The sequence below is a fragment of the Dictyostelium purpureum genome (genome assembly GCF_000190715.1).
Source record: "Dictyostelium purpureum unplaced genomic scaffold DICPUscaffold_572, whole genome shotgun sequence".
NCBI lineage: Eukaryota > Evosea > Eumycetozoa > Dictyosteliales > Dictyosteliaceae > Dictyostelium > Dictyostelium purpureum.
This window is the reverse complement of record NW_003519906.1, coordinates 1-14,104: the sequence shown is the minus strand read 5'-3', so window position 1 is coordinate 14,104 and position 14,104 is coordinate 1. Positions and strand designations below refer to the sequence as shown.

The following is a 14,104-nucleotide window of genomic DNA, read 5'->3' as shown; positions in this document are numbered from 1 at the left end:
ATCGGGGAATTATACGTAGGGGATGACATCGTTAAATCGAAATAACAAATAACTATAATAACAATCAATACAAACACACAATTAAATTAAATTTTGTAAGTTTTTATTTGAAATTTGGGGTGTTTTTTTCATTATTTTATTTGTATTTTTTCATATTAGCAGTTAAATTTCACACACCCAACACTTAACTCATTCCATCACCTAAAAAAAAAAAAAGAAAAAAAAACAACAACAATAAACATAATAATATTAAATCATTATCTCAATAGTTAAAAATAATTAATCTATAGATTTATAGGTAATTTTTTATTGTAATCACAAAAAAAAAAAAAAAAAAAAAATTTTATTTTTTATTTTTTATTTTTATTTTTTTAATCAGATAATTTATTTTATAATTTTGTTTTATAGTTTATTTTTTTAAAAAAAGAGGTAGTATTTGTTTTTAGTTGCAAAATTTTTTCTATTTTTAAAATAAATAATTGTATCAATTTTTCAAAAAATAAAGTGGGGGGATAACAACAATTATGATCATATCAATAGAATATAGGTTTTTCAAAGTTTTACATATTTATCAATAAAATAAATTAAATATGGACATTTAAACAGATATGAATAATAATCATATTTATATCTATTTTAATTTTCACAAAAATCTTTTTTTATTTTTATTTTTATTTTATTTTATTTTTTTTATTTTATTTATTTCATTTTATCTCTATCTTTTTTTCTTTTGTTTTTTTTTTTCTAAAGATAGTTATACTTTAGTATTGTTCAGTTTAATTTATCTTTTATAAAAACAAAATTTCGGTAATATCCAAAAATACAAGATCACATTTTTTTCTTTTTCACAATAATTTGTTCATCACACTACAAACAATAATTACACAGAATAATGTTATATAAAATTTTATTTATTTTATATAAAATTATAATAATATAATATTTTCAAAAAACTAAAAAAAGAAAACAATCCTCAATTTTCTTTTTATTTTTTAATCAGTAATTTTATTTTATGTTTTTTTTATCATTCATATGACATTTTTCAACTAAAAATCATTTTAAATTGGTTATCCACCTTTTAATTATTAAATAATATTTTATTTTTCTTTTCTTTTCTTTTCTTTTTTTTTTTTTTTCCAATATTAATTTTTTATAAATTGAACCCTCACACAAAGCACACCTACCCACTCCAAATTTTTTTTTTTACCACATTTCAATAATAGTTTATTAGACGCAACTTTAAAAATTTAAATAGATAGTATTATATTTTTCAATACCACCCACATACAATACATTTGGTTTTAATATTAATAAAACTTGTGTTGATGTGAAATAATAATAATAATAATAACCTTTCCCTCTTTTTCTATTTTTTGTGTTCTATAAATATAATTCATCTCCACACACAATCATACAATTTTTTAAAATTTTTTTTCAATTATTATGTTAATAATCAATTTCATAATGGTGCGCTTTTAAAACTATATTCTTTTGTTGGTATTTTAATTGAGATAATTAATTAAATAATGTTATATTTTTTAAAAAACAAAACACCACAAAATCAATAAAGTGTATCATTATAATAATTTATAGTTCACATATTATTTTTTATTTAATTTAATTTTTAATTTTCTTTTTATTTATTTTTTTAAATTAAAATTTTATTATTTTTTTTATTATATTTATTTATTTTTTGAAATATTTATTAACTATTTTTTTTTTTTTTTAATAGAATTAGAATTTTTTTTTTTTGCTTAAAAAAATGACCCATATAGAAGGTGATCAAGTATGGATACCTCATTCTATACATGGATATTGTAAGGGCAAAGTAACCTCTTTAGGGGATAAAAAAATAATAAATGTACAATTACTGGAATCAAACGAAGAAATAAAGGTCAATCAACAATCAATTTTGCCTTATAACAGCTCAGACGATAAAAATTTTAATGATATGGTTGAAATTCAAGATTTATCAGAGGCTATAATTTTAAATAATTTAAATATTAGATATAAATCTGATGAAATTTATGTATGTATAATTTTTTTTTAAATTTTTTAAAATCTTTCACCTTATTAACAAATATTTTTAAAAATATTTAGACATATATTGGAAATGTTTTAATCTCAATTAATCCTTACAAAAATTTAAATATATATAGTAATGAAATTTTAAATCAATATAAAGATATAAATTTTCTAAAAGAAAAATCACCACATATATATGCAGTATCACTAAGAGCATATCAATCGATGGTATCAGAAAAAAAGAATCAATCAATTATAATAAGTGGCGAATCAGGATCAGGGAAAACAGAGGCATCAAAAACGATTTTACAGTTTTTAATTAATACAAGTGGTAGTAATATCAATAATAATAATAATAATAATTCAATAGAAAAAGATATTTTAACATCAAACCCAATTTTAGAAGCATTTGGTAATTCAAGAACAACCAAAAATCATAATAGTAGTAGATTTGGTAAATTTTTAAAAATTGAATTTCGTTCAAGTGATTTCAAGATTGATGGTGCTTCAATTGAAACCTATTTGTTAGAGAAGTCAAGAATTTCACATAGACCTGATAGATCAAATCTCAGTTATCATATTTTTTATTATTTGGTTTGGGGCGCCTCATCAGATGAAAGAAAGCTCTGGGGACTTGAAAATGATCCATCAAAATATAGATATTTAGACGCAAATAAAGATGTTTTAGATTCATTTAAAAATCAATCAATGAATCCACAAAAGTCGGATGAAAGCTTCAAACTAATTAAACAATCTATGGAGTCAATGTCAATAAGTAAAGAACAATGTGATAATATATTTTTAATACTGGCTGCTATTTTACATTTGGGTAATATCGAATTTGAAAAGGACGATAATGGTTTTTCATCAGTCTCACAAAAGCCTCAGGTTTTAGAAGCTGTAGCTCAAGTATCAAAATTATTGGGTTACTCGGAGCTCGTTTTTAAGCAATCTTTAATAAATAGAAATTTAAAATCTGGCGGTAGAGGTTCTGTTTATTGCAGACCAATGGAAGTTTCTCAATCTGAACAAACTAGAGATGCTCTTTCAAAATCGCTTTATGTAAAATTATTTTCCCACATTGTCGAAAAAATTAATTTAAAATTCCTTCAAAATACAACCTCAAGAGATTTAGCTGGTGGTGTAGATAAAAAGAATAACTTATTTATAGGTGTTTTAGATATTTTTGGTTTTGAAAATCTTTCATCAAATAACCTGGAACAATTATTAATAAATTTTACAAATGAAAAACTTCAACAACAATTCAATTTAAATGTTTTTGAAAACGAACAAAAAGAATACTTGGCCGAGGGAATACCATGGAGTTCATCCAATTTTATTGATAACAAAGAATGCATCGAATTAGTTGAAAAGAAATCGTTTGGTATCTTATCTTTGCTTGATGATGAATGTTTAATGCCAAAGGGATCAGAAACTGCACTTTTAGAAAAATACAGTAAACAGTACCACAATACAAACCAATATTATATAAGAACATTGGCCAAAGGAACTCTTGGTATCAAACATTTTGCAGGTGATGTAACTTATCAAACTGAAAATTGGTTGGAAAAAAATAGAGATACAGTTTCAGGGGATGTTGAGGCATTATTAGTAGCATCATCGAATCAATTAGTAAAATCATTATTTTCACCATCATCAACAGCACCACCAAACACACAACAATCACCACCATCACCATCAAATACAACTGCTAAAGCCTCACCACCAAGAGAAAGATTTAATTCAAATATTAATTCAGGATCAAGTGCAAACAATAGTGGTAATAATCCACTTAGCAATAGCGGAAGTCATAATATTAAAAAATCAACTCAAAGCTTAACAGTTTCAGGTCATTTCGTTGAACAACTAAATAGATTAATTGGAACCATAAACTCAACCTCAGTACATTATGTGCGTTGTATTAAACCAAATATAACTATGGATCCAAATAACTTTAATAATTTACATGTATTACATCAATTAAGAAATGTAGGTGTTTTAAATACAATCAAAGTTAGAAAAATGGGCTATTCATATAGAAGAGACTTCAATCAGTTTTTATCAAGATATAAATGTATTAATAAAAATGGTAAAAATAATAGTAATAATAATCAATTATGTAAAATAATCTTAGAAAATGTAAATAGTAGTATTAAAATAACAACCACAACAAACAATAAACCAAATTTCCAAATCGGAAAAACAAAGATTTTTATATCAGATGAGCTATATATAGCGTTAGAGAATAATAGATATTCAAGCATAGTAGAATCTGTTAAAGTTATTCAATCATTTTTTAAAATGCTTAAGCTTAAAAGTGATTTTAAAAAGAGATTAGATTCTTCAAAACATTTACAAACATTAATCAGATCCCATATAAAAAGAAAAGAGTATCATCAATTGGTTATTCAAGAAAACAAAAGAAAAGAGGAAGAGCACAAAAAAGAGTTGGAGAGACAAAGAAAAGAAGAGGAAGAGCGTCAAAAAGAATTGGAAAGAAAAAGAAAAGAAGAGGAAAAGGAAATGGAAAGAAAGAGAAAGGAAGATGAAGAGCGTCAAAAAGAACTGGAAAGAAAGAAAAAAGAAGAAGAGAAAAAAAGATTAAAAGAAGAGGAAAAATTAAAAAAAGAAGAAGAAAAATTAAGAAAAGAAGAAGAGAAAAAGAATAATAAAGAACAAAAGCAAACTTTTGGTTTAAAAATGTTTTCCTCAATGTTAACCAAATCAATTTCTAGTAGCACAAGCAACGAAGATATAAGTGGATCAAATCATGAGAGTGGGTCTTTACAATCAACAAATAATACAACCACCACAACCACTACAACCACTTCCTCAATTATAGTTTCATCAGACTCAGCATTTGAATCAACATCACCATCACTACCATCATCTATTCCAGCACCTCCACCACCACCAGTCAAAACACAACCAATTGGTATACCTTCATCCAACAATAACAATAATGCTTCAAATATTAAACAAACAACTGTTTGGACTCATTCACCAACAATCGCTGGTAGACAGTTGACTAAAGAGAAATCAAGAGCTAGGATCGGAAGACTTACCATTAGATCAGCCTCACCTCTTACTTTAATGGGTGGAGATATTTCAATCGGTCTTAAACCAACAGCCCAGTCATTAACAACCTCACCACCAGATAATATTTTAAAGCCAATTGCCAAAAGAAATGGTTTTGCAACCGAACCATCTTCACCATCCTCATCATCGAGTGTATCACCACACTCATTGTCACCATCAACCTCGACTGATAATTTAATGAATGGCATGGTAGGCACCAATCATTTGAATTTTTTGGATGGTCCTATCAGCAATGGCCCATTAGGTGAATCGTTGGAAGAAAAGAATAAAAGATTTCGTATTAAAATTGTTAAAGAAATCATTGTTACAGAAAAAGATTACGTACGTGACCTTTATATTGTAATTGACGTTTTCTTGAATCAAATCAAAGAAAAAGGTTTACTCTCACCAAAAGATATACAGACTCTTTTTTCAAATATAGAAATTTTAATTTCTGTCAACTCAAATGTACTTAAGGAATTAGAAAAACATCAAGACCCAACCTATGAAAATGTAAATATTGGTAAAGCTTTTCTAGACATGTCACATTATTTAAAAATGTATACAGCCTATTGCTCGCATCAAGAAGCTGCATTAAAACTACTCGAGGAAGAGAAACTAAAGAATCCAGCATTTAGAGAGTTTTTAGATTCTTGTATGAACGACCCAAGATGTAGAGGTTTACCATTAAACAGTTTTATCATTAAACCGGTGCAAAGAATTTGTAAATATCCATTATTAATCAAAGAGGTAATAAGGTTCACACCTGATGACCATCCTGATCGTGCTCCATTAGAAGAGGTTGATAAAAAGATCTCTGATATCGTCCAATCAATTAATGAAGCAAAAAGAACCCTCGAAATCTTTCAAAAAATTGTCGAACTTCAAAACTCAATCGATGGACTCGAAGATACTGATCTTATGGAAAAAGGAAGAACCTTTTTAATGGAAGGTATAGTATCATCAGTTAAAGAATTAAATTCTGAAGACTCACTCTCAAGAACTATTTATTTATTCAATAATTTAATATTGATTTGTTCTTCTGGTACAAATGTTTTGTCATCAACAATAAATCAATTTAAATCAAAAAAATTAAAATTAAAAGCTAAAATCCCAATCAATTTTGCAAGATTAATGTTTGTTTCCGATACCGACTCTGTAAAATATGCTTTAGAAATTATAAATACAAAAGAAAATAGTAATTATATTCTTTGTTTTAATAATGATCAAGATCGTACAAAATGGTTTAAACAAATTAAATCATTAATTCAAGAAACCAAATTCTCTGTTGTAAATTCAAGTAGTAAAAAATTAAATACAATAGGTCAATCAAGATTATCATTAACAACTTCCTAAATAATAAGAATATGGATTATAATAACAATAATAGTGTGAATAATAATAATGAAAAAATAATAACAATTTGGTTTCTAAAAAAGAAATTTATAATTTTTAATAAATTTTAAATATATATATTTATATATTTTTTTATTTTTTTTTTAATTTTTATTTTTATTTTATTTTTCAAATCTTTATTTCTTTTAACTTAATATTTATTTACAGATATAATCATTCTCCAAAGAAAAAGTTTAAAATAAGGAATGTGAAAGACCAGAAGAAAAACTCACATCCTTCACAAAGATGCAAAATTGGGAAAAAATCCAAGCTTTTATAGTTATATTTTTTTTATCATAGATCCAGATGGTAAAGAGGAAAAGGAAATAGAGGAGAATTTTAACTTAAAAATTGTTGATGATAAACTAACTCCCCCAGATTCTAATGATTTTATTGCTATCTTTTTTAATTTTATTATGATACTCGTGTAATTTTCTTAGTGCTCTCGGAAAGTGAACATTATATAAATATATTTATAATCAAATTATAATATATTTTTTATATTATATATTTTTTTTGACTTTGGAAAAAAAAAAAAAATTATTTGTATTTTTATTTATATTGTGTATTGATACTTTGATCATAAAGAACTTTGAGGTCTTCTGTAACTCTTTCCATTTTTCTTTTTGCGGCATCATGAGCTGACTTTCCTAACCAAAAATGGACGGGTGGTTTTTCGAGAAAAGCAACATCGATGATACAATCTGAACCAGTGTATGGATCTCCAGCTTGCTTACCACTTTGTTCACTAAACATAGCCTCGCTTTTTCTAACCGATGTATATTCTGGTATTGGATTTTTTGGTGATTGTATATTATTTGAAAAATTGGTTCTATATGGTCCAGGTAAAATAGTAGTGACATGAATTCCAAATTCTAAAAGCTCTTGTGATAAGCTTTCTGATAAACCTTCTACTGCATGCTTTGTAGCACCATAAATTCCTATACCTGGTAAATATGATGAAAATCCACTACTTGAACTAATATTGATGATACGTGGTCCTTCTGGGAATGTTTTATTGGCTCTTAAGTGTGGTAATGAGTTACGGATAACTCTAATATAACCAAATACATTAACATTAAAGCATTCTGTTATTTCTTCATCACTTAGTTCTTCTAATGCACCATATTGAGAATAACCACAATTGTTAATAACGACATCAATACGAGAGAATTTTGAAATAGTATCCTCAATTGATTTTTTTACAGATTCATCGGATTTAACATCGACCTCTAATGCTAAAAAATTATTTTCTGTAACAAAACTTTGTTCTACATTCTTGGTTAATTTTTGTTTATCCCTACTTGTGGCTGCAACATAACATCCCTTTTCTAAAAGCTTATTAGTAAGGATTAAACCAAATCCAGATGAACTGCCTGAAATATAAAATACTTTTGGTGTATTTGACATTATTATTATTATTTGTAAATAATTAAAAAAAATGAATTAAAATAAAAAAAAATTTTGTTTGTTGTGTGGTAAGTGTGTTCATACATATTATTAAAATTTATAATATGAACACACTTACCATATTAAAATTCAAAATATAAAAATTTTTTAAAAAAAAAAAAATTACATTTTAATTATTTATATCCATACAATTATATTTAAATTTTAGTTTAAATAACAAACAAAAATATTTATATATGTGTATGTCTGAAAAAAAAGAAAAAAAAAAGATATTTTGAAAGTAGTAATCGTCAAAAACATTTTTTTTTCTTTTTTTTTAATTTTTTTAAAAAATATAATTTTTTTTTTTTTTAATTTTTTTTTTAAATTCACCACTTTAAAGGGTTTTTTCAATAGCATTGTGTCAAAATGAATACTTCAGGTTTGTTTTTAAAATCTTTAAAAGCCTCAACTAGAGCCTCAAATAAATGTTTCTTCAGCTCATCAACTGAAGTTGTAAGTTATTAATTTAAAATATAAAAAAAATAAAAAAAATTTTAAAAAATTTTAAAAATTTCTAATTATATCAAAATTATTTATTATAAAAATCATTTAAAATATCGAAAATTTTAAATTATGATCAATAATAGTTAAAGAAAACATCATTAAACCAATTACACAAGGAATTGGGTGGTAAGATGGTACCATTCTGTGGTTGGGAAATGCCAGTACAATACCCAGCAGGTGTTTTAAAGGAACATATGCATTGCAGAAAAGAATCATCATTATTTGATGTTTCACATATGGGACAATTAAGATTCCATGGTAAAGATCGTGTTAAATTTTTCGAATCAATTGTTGTTGCAGATTTACAATCATTAGCAGCAGGTCACTCAAAATTATCAGTATTTACAACTGAAAATGGTGGTATTATCGATGATACCATGATTACAAATGCAGGTGATTCATTATATGTCGTAGTTAATGCTGGTTGTGCCGATAAAGATATTGCACACATTAACCAACAAATGAAGTTATTTAAAGAGAAGGGAAATGACGTCTCTATGGAATTATTAGAAGATCTTTCATTAATTGCTATTCAAGGTCCAGCCACCGAAGTTATTCTTCAAAAAATGGTTAAACAAGATATCACCAACATGGAGTTTATGACACAAAGAGTTATGAACATTGCTGGTATTGATTGTATTGTTACACGTTGTGGTTACACTGGTGAAGACGGTTTTGAAATTTCAGTTCCATCCAATAAAGCCGTTCAATTAGCTGAAATCCTTTTATCGACTAGTAATGCCAACTCTGAACATGGTATTAAACCAGCTGGTTTAGGTGCACGTGATTCACTTCGTCTTGAAGCTGGTCTTTGTTTATATGGTCACGATTTAAATGATCAAATTAGTCCAATCGAAGCCTCATTAAATTGGTTAATCAGCAAACGTCGTAGAGAAGAAGGCGGTTTCCCAGGTGCCTCAAAAATTCAACAACAACTTAAAGATGGTGTATCTCAAAAACGTGTTGGTCTTATCGTTGAAGGCTCTCCAGCCCGTGAAGGTTCTTTAATTTTAGATCCATCAAACAATCAAGAAATCGGTCGTGTTACAAGTGGTACACTCTCACCAGTTACCCGTCAAGCCATTTCAATGGGCTATGTCAGTACTCCACTCTCTAAAGTTGGTACAAAAGTTAATGTTAGTGTCCGTAATAAAATTATTCCAGCTACAATCTCAAAAATGCCATTTGTACCAACCCATTATAAAAAAATTTGATAAATAAATAAATAAAAATAAATAAATAATATATATACTAAAAATATAAAAATATAATAATTTATTAATTATATATGAAAAAGAATTAAAATAATAAATATCCATAGAGTTTTCTTGTTTTAAATTATACAATTTATATTTTTTTATTTTTTTTTCAACCTTTGATGATCGATCTATTTATAAAATTGTTGAACCAAAACCTAAAGATGGTGAGGGTTTAGGTTGTGATAGATTTGATAGAATGCTTGGGGTGCTTGGCATTGGAGTAAATACTGGAGAGAATTGATTCTCTACACCTGATAAACCTTGAGCTGATGAATGTAAAATATGGTTTTGTGATTGATATAATGGTTCGAAATGTGATTTCCATTCTTTAACTTTATATTTGTATTTTTCTATTAATCTATCTTTATTTTCAATTTCTCTTTTGACTTTAATTAACTCTTGTTTTAATTGAATTTTATTTTTTTCTTCGCTGTATTTATTTTGTAATGAAACAAAATAACTTTCTAATTTCTTTGAATTATTTAATAAAGTATCAATCTTTCTATCTAATGTATCTTCGATAAATATTTGATTCTCTCTATCATTTTTAATTAAACTTTCTATTAACTTTTCTAAACTTTCATTTAAATTTTTAAACAATATAGTTGGTCCATTGATATCAATTATATTATTATTAGCATTACTATCACTATTATTATTATCTTTGTTGTTATTTTTATTATTGTTATTGTTATTGTTGTTGTTGTTGTTACTATTGTTTTGATTTTGGTTATTATTTTGACTGTTGGTATTGTTTTCTGTGGATGGTGGTGGGGTAATGTTTTTTGTGTTATTATCTGGATTGGCTTCATTTTTTTTATCGCCATCTATATTCATAGAATCTCCTTCATTACCTTGACTATCATTTGCCGTTGCTGTTGCTGTTGCTGTTGTTTGAGAATTATTGTTATCTGTGCTGTTTACTTGGGTTGTATTATTATCATTTGGTTCATTCTCTATAACTATTTGAACATTTGTATCCTCATTATTATTTGGATCTATATTATTTTCATTATTAATATTAGTTGAATTTGGGTCAACTTGGTTTGCAACATCAGCATTATTATTATCCATTTTTTTAATAATTCAAATTGTTAAAAAAAAAAAAAAAAAAATTATAATTTTAATTTTTTTTTTTTTATTTTTTTTTTTATTTTTTTTATTTTTTTTTTTATTTTTTTTTATTTAAATATTTTTAATTTAAAAATTAAATTTATTATTTTTTATAGTTATACATATTTTATTTCTATTTTTTATAAATCAGGCCGATTTTTAAAGTTAAAAATAATAATAAATAAAAAAATTAAAATTTTGTTATTTGTTAAATTAAAGAAAAATCAAAATAATTTTTTTTTTTCTTTTTTTTTATATTTTTTTCAAAAAAATTTTCATAATCAAAAAAATAAAAAAAAAAAAACCAAGTTTTGATATTAAATAATTTGTTAAATAATTAAATAATTAAATTCGACTTGCTCATAAATATATAAATATAAAACAATTAAATTCAATATAGATTAGTTATATAAGAATAACTAAACAAAATCAAAGTCAATATAGTAATTAATTATAAATAAAACAAATATAACATATATATATATAAATACGGTAGGATTAAAGATATAGGAAACAAATATTTATGTATATTTTATAAAAATAGTAATAGTACATTACATATTTATAAATAAATGTTACCAATATCATATACAAATATAAATAACTCAAGAATTACAAGGGATGGGTCATCGTCAAGATATAGGAGGTTAATACCTGAATATTTTAGAAGAATTTTTCATTATCCCCAAATGGACATAGAATATACTTTTTGGATAATGTTTTATTTATGTTTTGGTCCATCTAGAGTTTATAAAGTTACCTCTTGGCATAAACGTATGTATTAAAGAAACAACAATAATAGAGTGTATTTGTAATATTGGACGAAAATTTCTAACAATTTCATTCTTTAATTTTAAATTAGAAACCAAGAATCAATGGGCAAGAGATGACCCAGCATTTGCAGTTATTTTAGTATTCTTTATGGCAATAGCATCATTATCTTATGCAATTACTTTTCATTATTTATCATTTTATCATATTATAAAGTAATTATTTTATAAAATTGATTTCTCAAAAATAGGACATTAATATTAATGGTCACCTTTATTTTTTATTTATTTTAGAACAATGTTTTGGGCTGTATTTGTCGATTTTATTTCACTTGGACTTGTTATTGCAACTTTAGGCTGGTGGATAACCAATAAATTTTTAAGAGTTTCGGCTCATAACCACAGTGTTGACCAAAATGTTGAATGGTTATATGCTTTCGATATTCATTGTAATTCATTTTTCCCACTTTTTATATTTTTATACGTTTTTCAAGTAAGTATCCTCAACTATAAATAATATACAAAAACCATTAACAATGTCAAACTTATACTAACTGCCAATTTAAATTATAGTTTTTCTTTTTACCAATTCTACTTTCAAATTCATTATTTGCAATCATTTTTTCAAATACTTTGTATTTTGCAGGATTTTCATATTATTATTATATTACATTTTTAGGCTACAGTGCATTACCATTCTTACAACATACCAAATTTTTCTTATATCCAATCGGTTTATTCCTCCCTTGTTATATACTTTTTATTGTAATGGGAAAAAATCCTACTCTTTCTGTTTTAGGATTCTACTTTAATTAACCAATAAATAAAACAATAAAATATATATTTAAAATAATAAAATAAAAGAAATAAGAAAATAAAATTTATATTATTTTAATATATATAAAACTTTATATATACTACGTAGTATGTGAATTTATTTATTTTATATTAAATATAATTAATTAAATTAAAATAATCATAATTAAATAAAGTTACTTTGGTTTTTTTTGTTTCTTTTATAATAATATTTAAATATAAAATATGTATTAGATAGGTTGTTGTTGTTATTGATTATTGTTGTTGTTGTTGTTATTATGATATTTAAGAATTTGATTGTATTTTATTTTAAAGTGGATTAAATTCGTCATCTAATAATGAGAATTGTGTTTGAGTTTTATGATCCAAACTGTTTACTACTGGTGAAAAACTTAAAGTAGAATTGGGTCTAATATTAAAGTTATAATTTAAATCATTGTTATTCATATCATTTGCAGTATTCGCATTACTTGCTTTGTTGAATGTTGATTTTGGTAGAACAGGTTTCTCTTTTTGAGCTTGTGAATTGAAAGTTTTATTCATCTTTTCAAAATCTGGGAAATAATTATCGAAACTATTTGCACTGTTATTTCTACTACTGTTACCTATATTACCACCCTCCATACTCCTAATATTATTTGAGCTACTATTTAAACTATTACCGCCGCTTCCACTACCATTACTACCATTGTCAGAATTTGAATCAGTTGATTCGACTGGAATTAATATAGTTTTCTTTATAAATAATGAATCCTGTGTCCAAATATTATTTGCTCGTTTTAAATCATTTATCTAATTAAAATAATAAAATAGCTCTTATTAATATCTATTATTCTACATGATACTCTATTATAGCGCGCACCACACTTACTTTAACGTTATATTTTAATGATAAACCTTGGAGAGTATCTTTTGGTGTTAAAACGTGAGTAATGAATTTTGAAGTATCCACCTGTTTGTTTGGAGGACTGGATGTATTCGAAGTAGCTGTATTTTTAGGGCTGCTATCAAAATAATTATCCTCTAAAAGATGTGAAAATCCATCTTTACTTTTACCATTCTGTGCTTGGTATGGTGTAACACCATTACTATTATTGTTACTATTGTTATTATTACTACTATTATTTAAAAAATCCCAATCTGACATTATTTTTGCTACTACTATTACTAAATGTTATTTATCCAGTTTTAAAAATATATATAATTATCAACTTGTATTTATTTATTTATTTAATTATGTATTATGTGTATATTTCTTAAGTTGTTTTATAACTACTCTATATTAATTATATATGTTTAATATAAAGTAAAATAATTTTATATATAGTGTTAAAATATTAAAAAAAATAAATAAAAAATTATTTATAAATTAAAAAAAATAACACACGCACACTTTCTATAATTACTAATGTGTGTAATTAAAAAAAAAAATTATATAAAAATTATAAAAAAATTAAAAAAAAAAAAAAAACTATGTGTGTGTGGTGATGTAATGATTTTATATTTTAAATTAAAATATAATTCTACAAAAAAAATGGAGAACTAAACACCTGATACAATGAAATAAGAAATTTAAATAAATTTTTGTATTAAAAAAAATTAAAAAAATAAAAAATAGTTTTATAAAAAATTTAAAAAATTTAAAAAAATAAAAAATAAATGGAAAAAAATAATTTTTATTACGAAATATCG

The 14,104-nt window shown here is 24.7% G+C and overlaps 6 protein-coding genes across 6 annotated transcripts; 3 read left to right on the top strand and 3 right to left on the bottom strand.

Moving 5' to 3' along the window:
- Positions 1-1,762: 1,762 nt before the first annotated feature.
- On the top strand, positions 1,763-6,459 carry DICPUDRAFT_159515 (uncharacterized protein; the record flags this gene model as incomplete). Its single annotated transcript, XM_003294461.1, has 2 exons — positions 1,763-2,029; positions 2,101-6,459. 2 exons carry the CDS (start codon positions 1,763-1,765, stop codon positions 6,457-6,459), a joined length of 4,626 nt encoding a protein of 1,541 aa, XP_003294509.1.
- A 557-nt stretch (positions 6,460-7,016) lies between these two features.
- On the bottom strand, positions 7,017-7,913 carry DICPUDRAFT_73705 (uncharacterized protein). Its single transcript, XM_003294458.1, has one exon. The coding sequence runs from the start codon at positions 7,906-7,908 to the stop codon at positions 7,051-7,053; it is 858 nt and encodes a 285-aa protein (XP_003294506.1). The 5' UTR covers positions 7,909-7,913; the 3' UTR covers positions 7,017-7,050.
- A 403-nt stretch (positions 7,914-8,316) lies between these two features.
- DICPUDRAFT_43555 (aminomethyltransferase) lies at positions 8,317-9,668 on the top strand (the record flags this gene model as incomplete). Its single annotated transcript, XM_003294460.1, has 2 exons — positions 8,317-8,400; positions 8,538-9,668. 2 exons carry the CDS (start codon positions 8,317-8,319, stop codon positions 9,666-9,668), a joined length of 1,215 nt encoding a protein of 404 aa, XP_003294508.1.
- A 177-nt stretch (positions 9,669-9,845) lies between these two features.
- Positions 9,846-10,373, bottom strand: DICPUDRAFT_11971 (uncharacterized protein; the record flags this gene model as incomplete). Its single annotated transcript, XM_003294457.2, has 1 exon — positions 9,846-10,373. A coding segment is annotated over one exon (528 nt), but the record flags the coding sequence as incomplete, so codon positions are not given.
- A 1,025-nt stretch (positions 10,374-11,398) lies between these two features.
- Positions 11,399-12,412, top strand: DICPUDRAFT_159511 (uncharacterized protein; the record flags this gene model as incomplete). Its single annotated transcript, XM_003294459.1, has 4 exons — positions 11,399-11,600; positions 11,689-11,812; positions 11,891-12,089; positions 12,170-12,412. 4 exons carry the CDS (start codon positions 11,399-11,401, stop codon positions 12,410-12,412), a joined length of 768 nt encoding a protein of 255 aa, XP_003294507.1.
- Positions 12,413-12,721: 309 nt separating this feature from the next.
- On the bottom strand, positions 12,722-13,559 carry DICPUDRAFT_43563 (uncharacterized protein; the record flags this gene model as incomplete). Its single annotated transcript, XM_003294456.1, has 2 exons — positions 12,722-13,204; positions 13,251-13,559. 2 exons carry the CDS (start codon positions 13,557-13,559, stop codon positions 12,722-12,724), a joined length of 792 nt encoding a protein of 263 aa, XP_003294504.1.
- Positions 13,560-14,104: the final 545 nt, after the last annotated feature.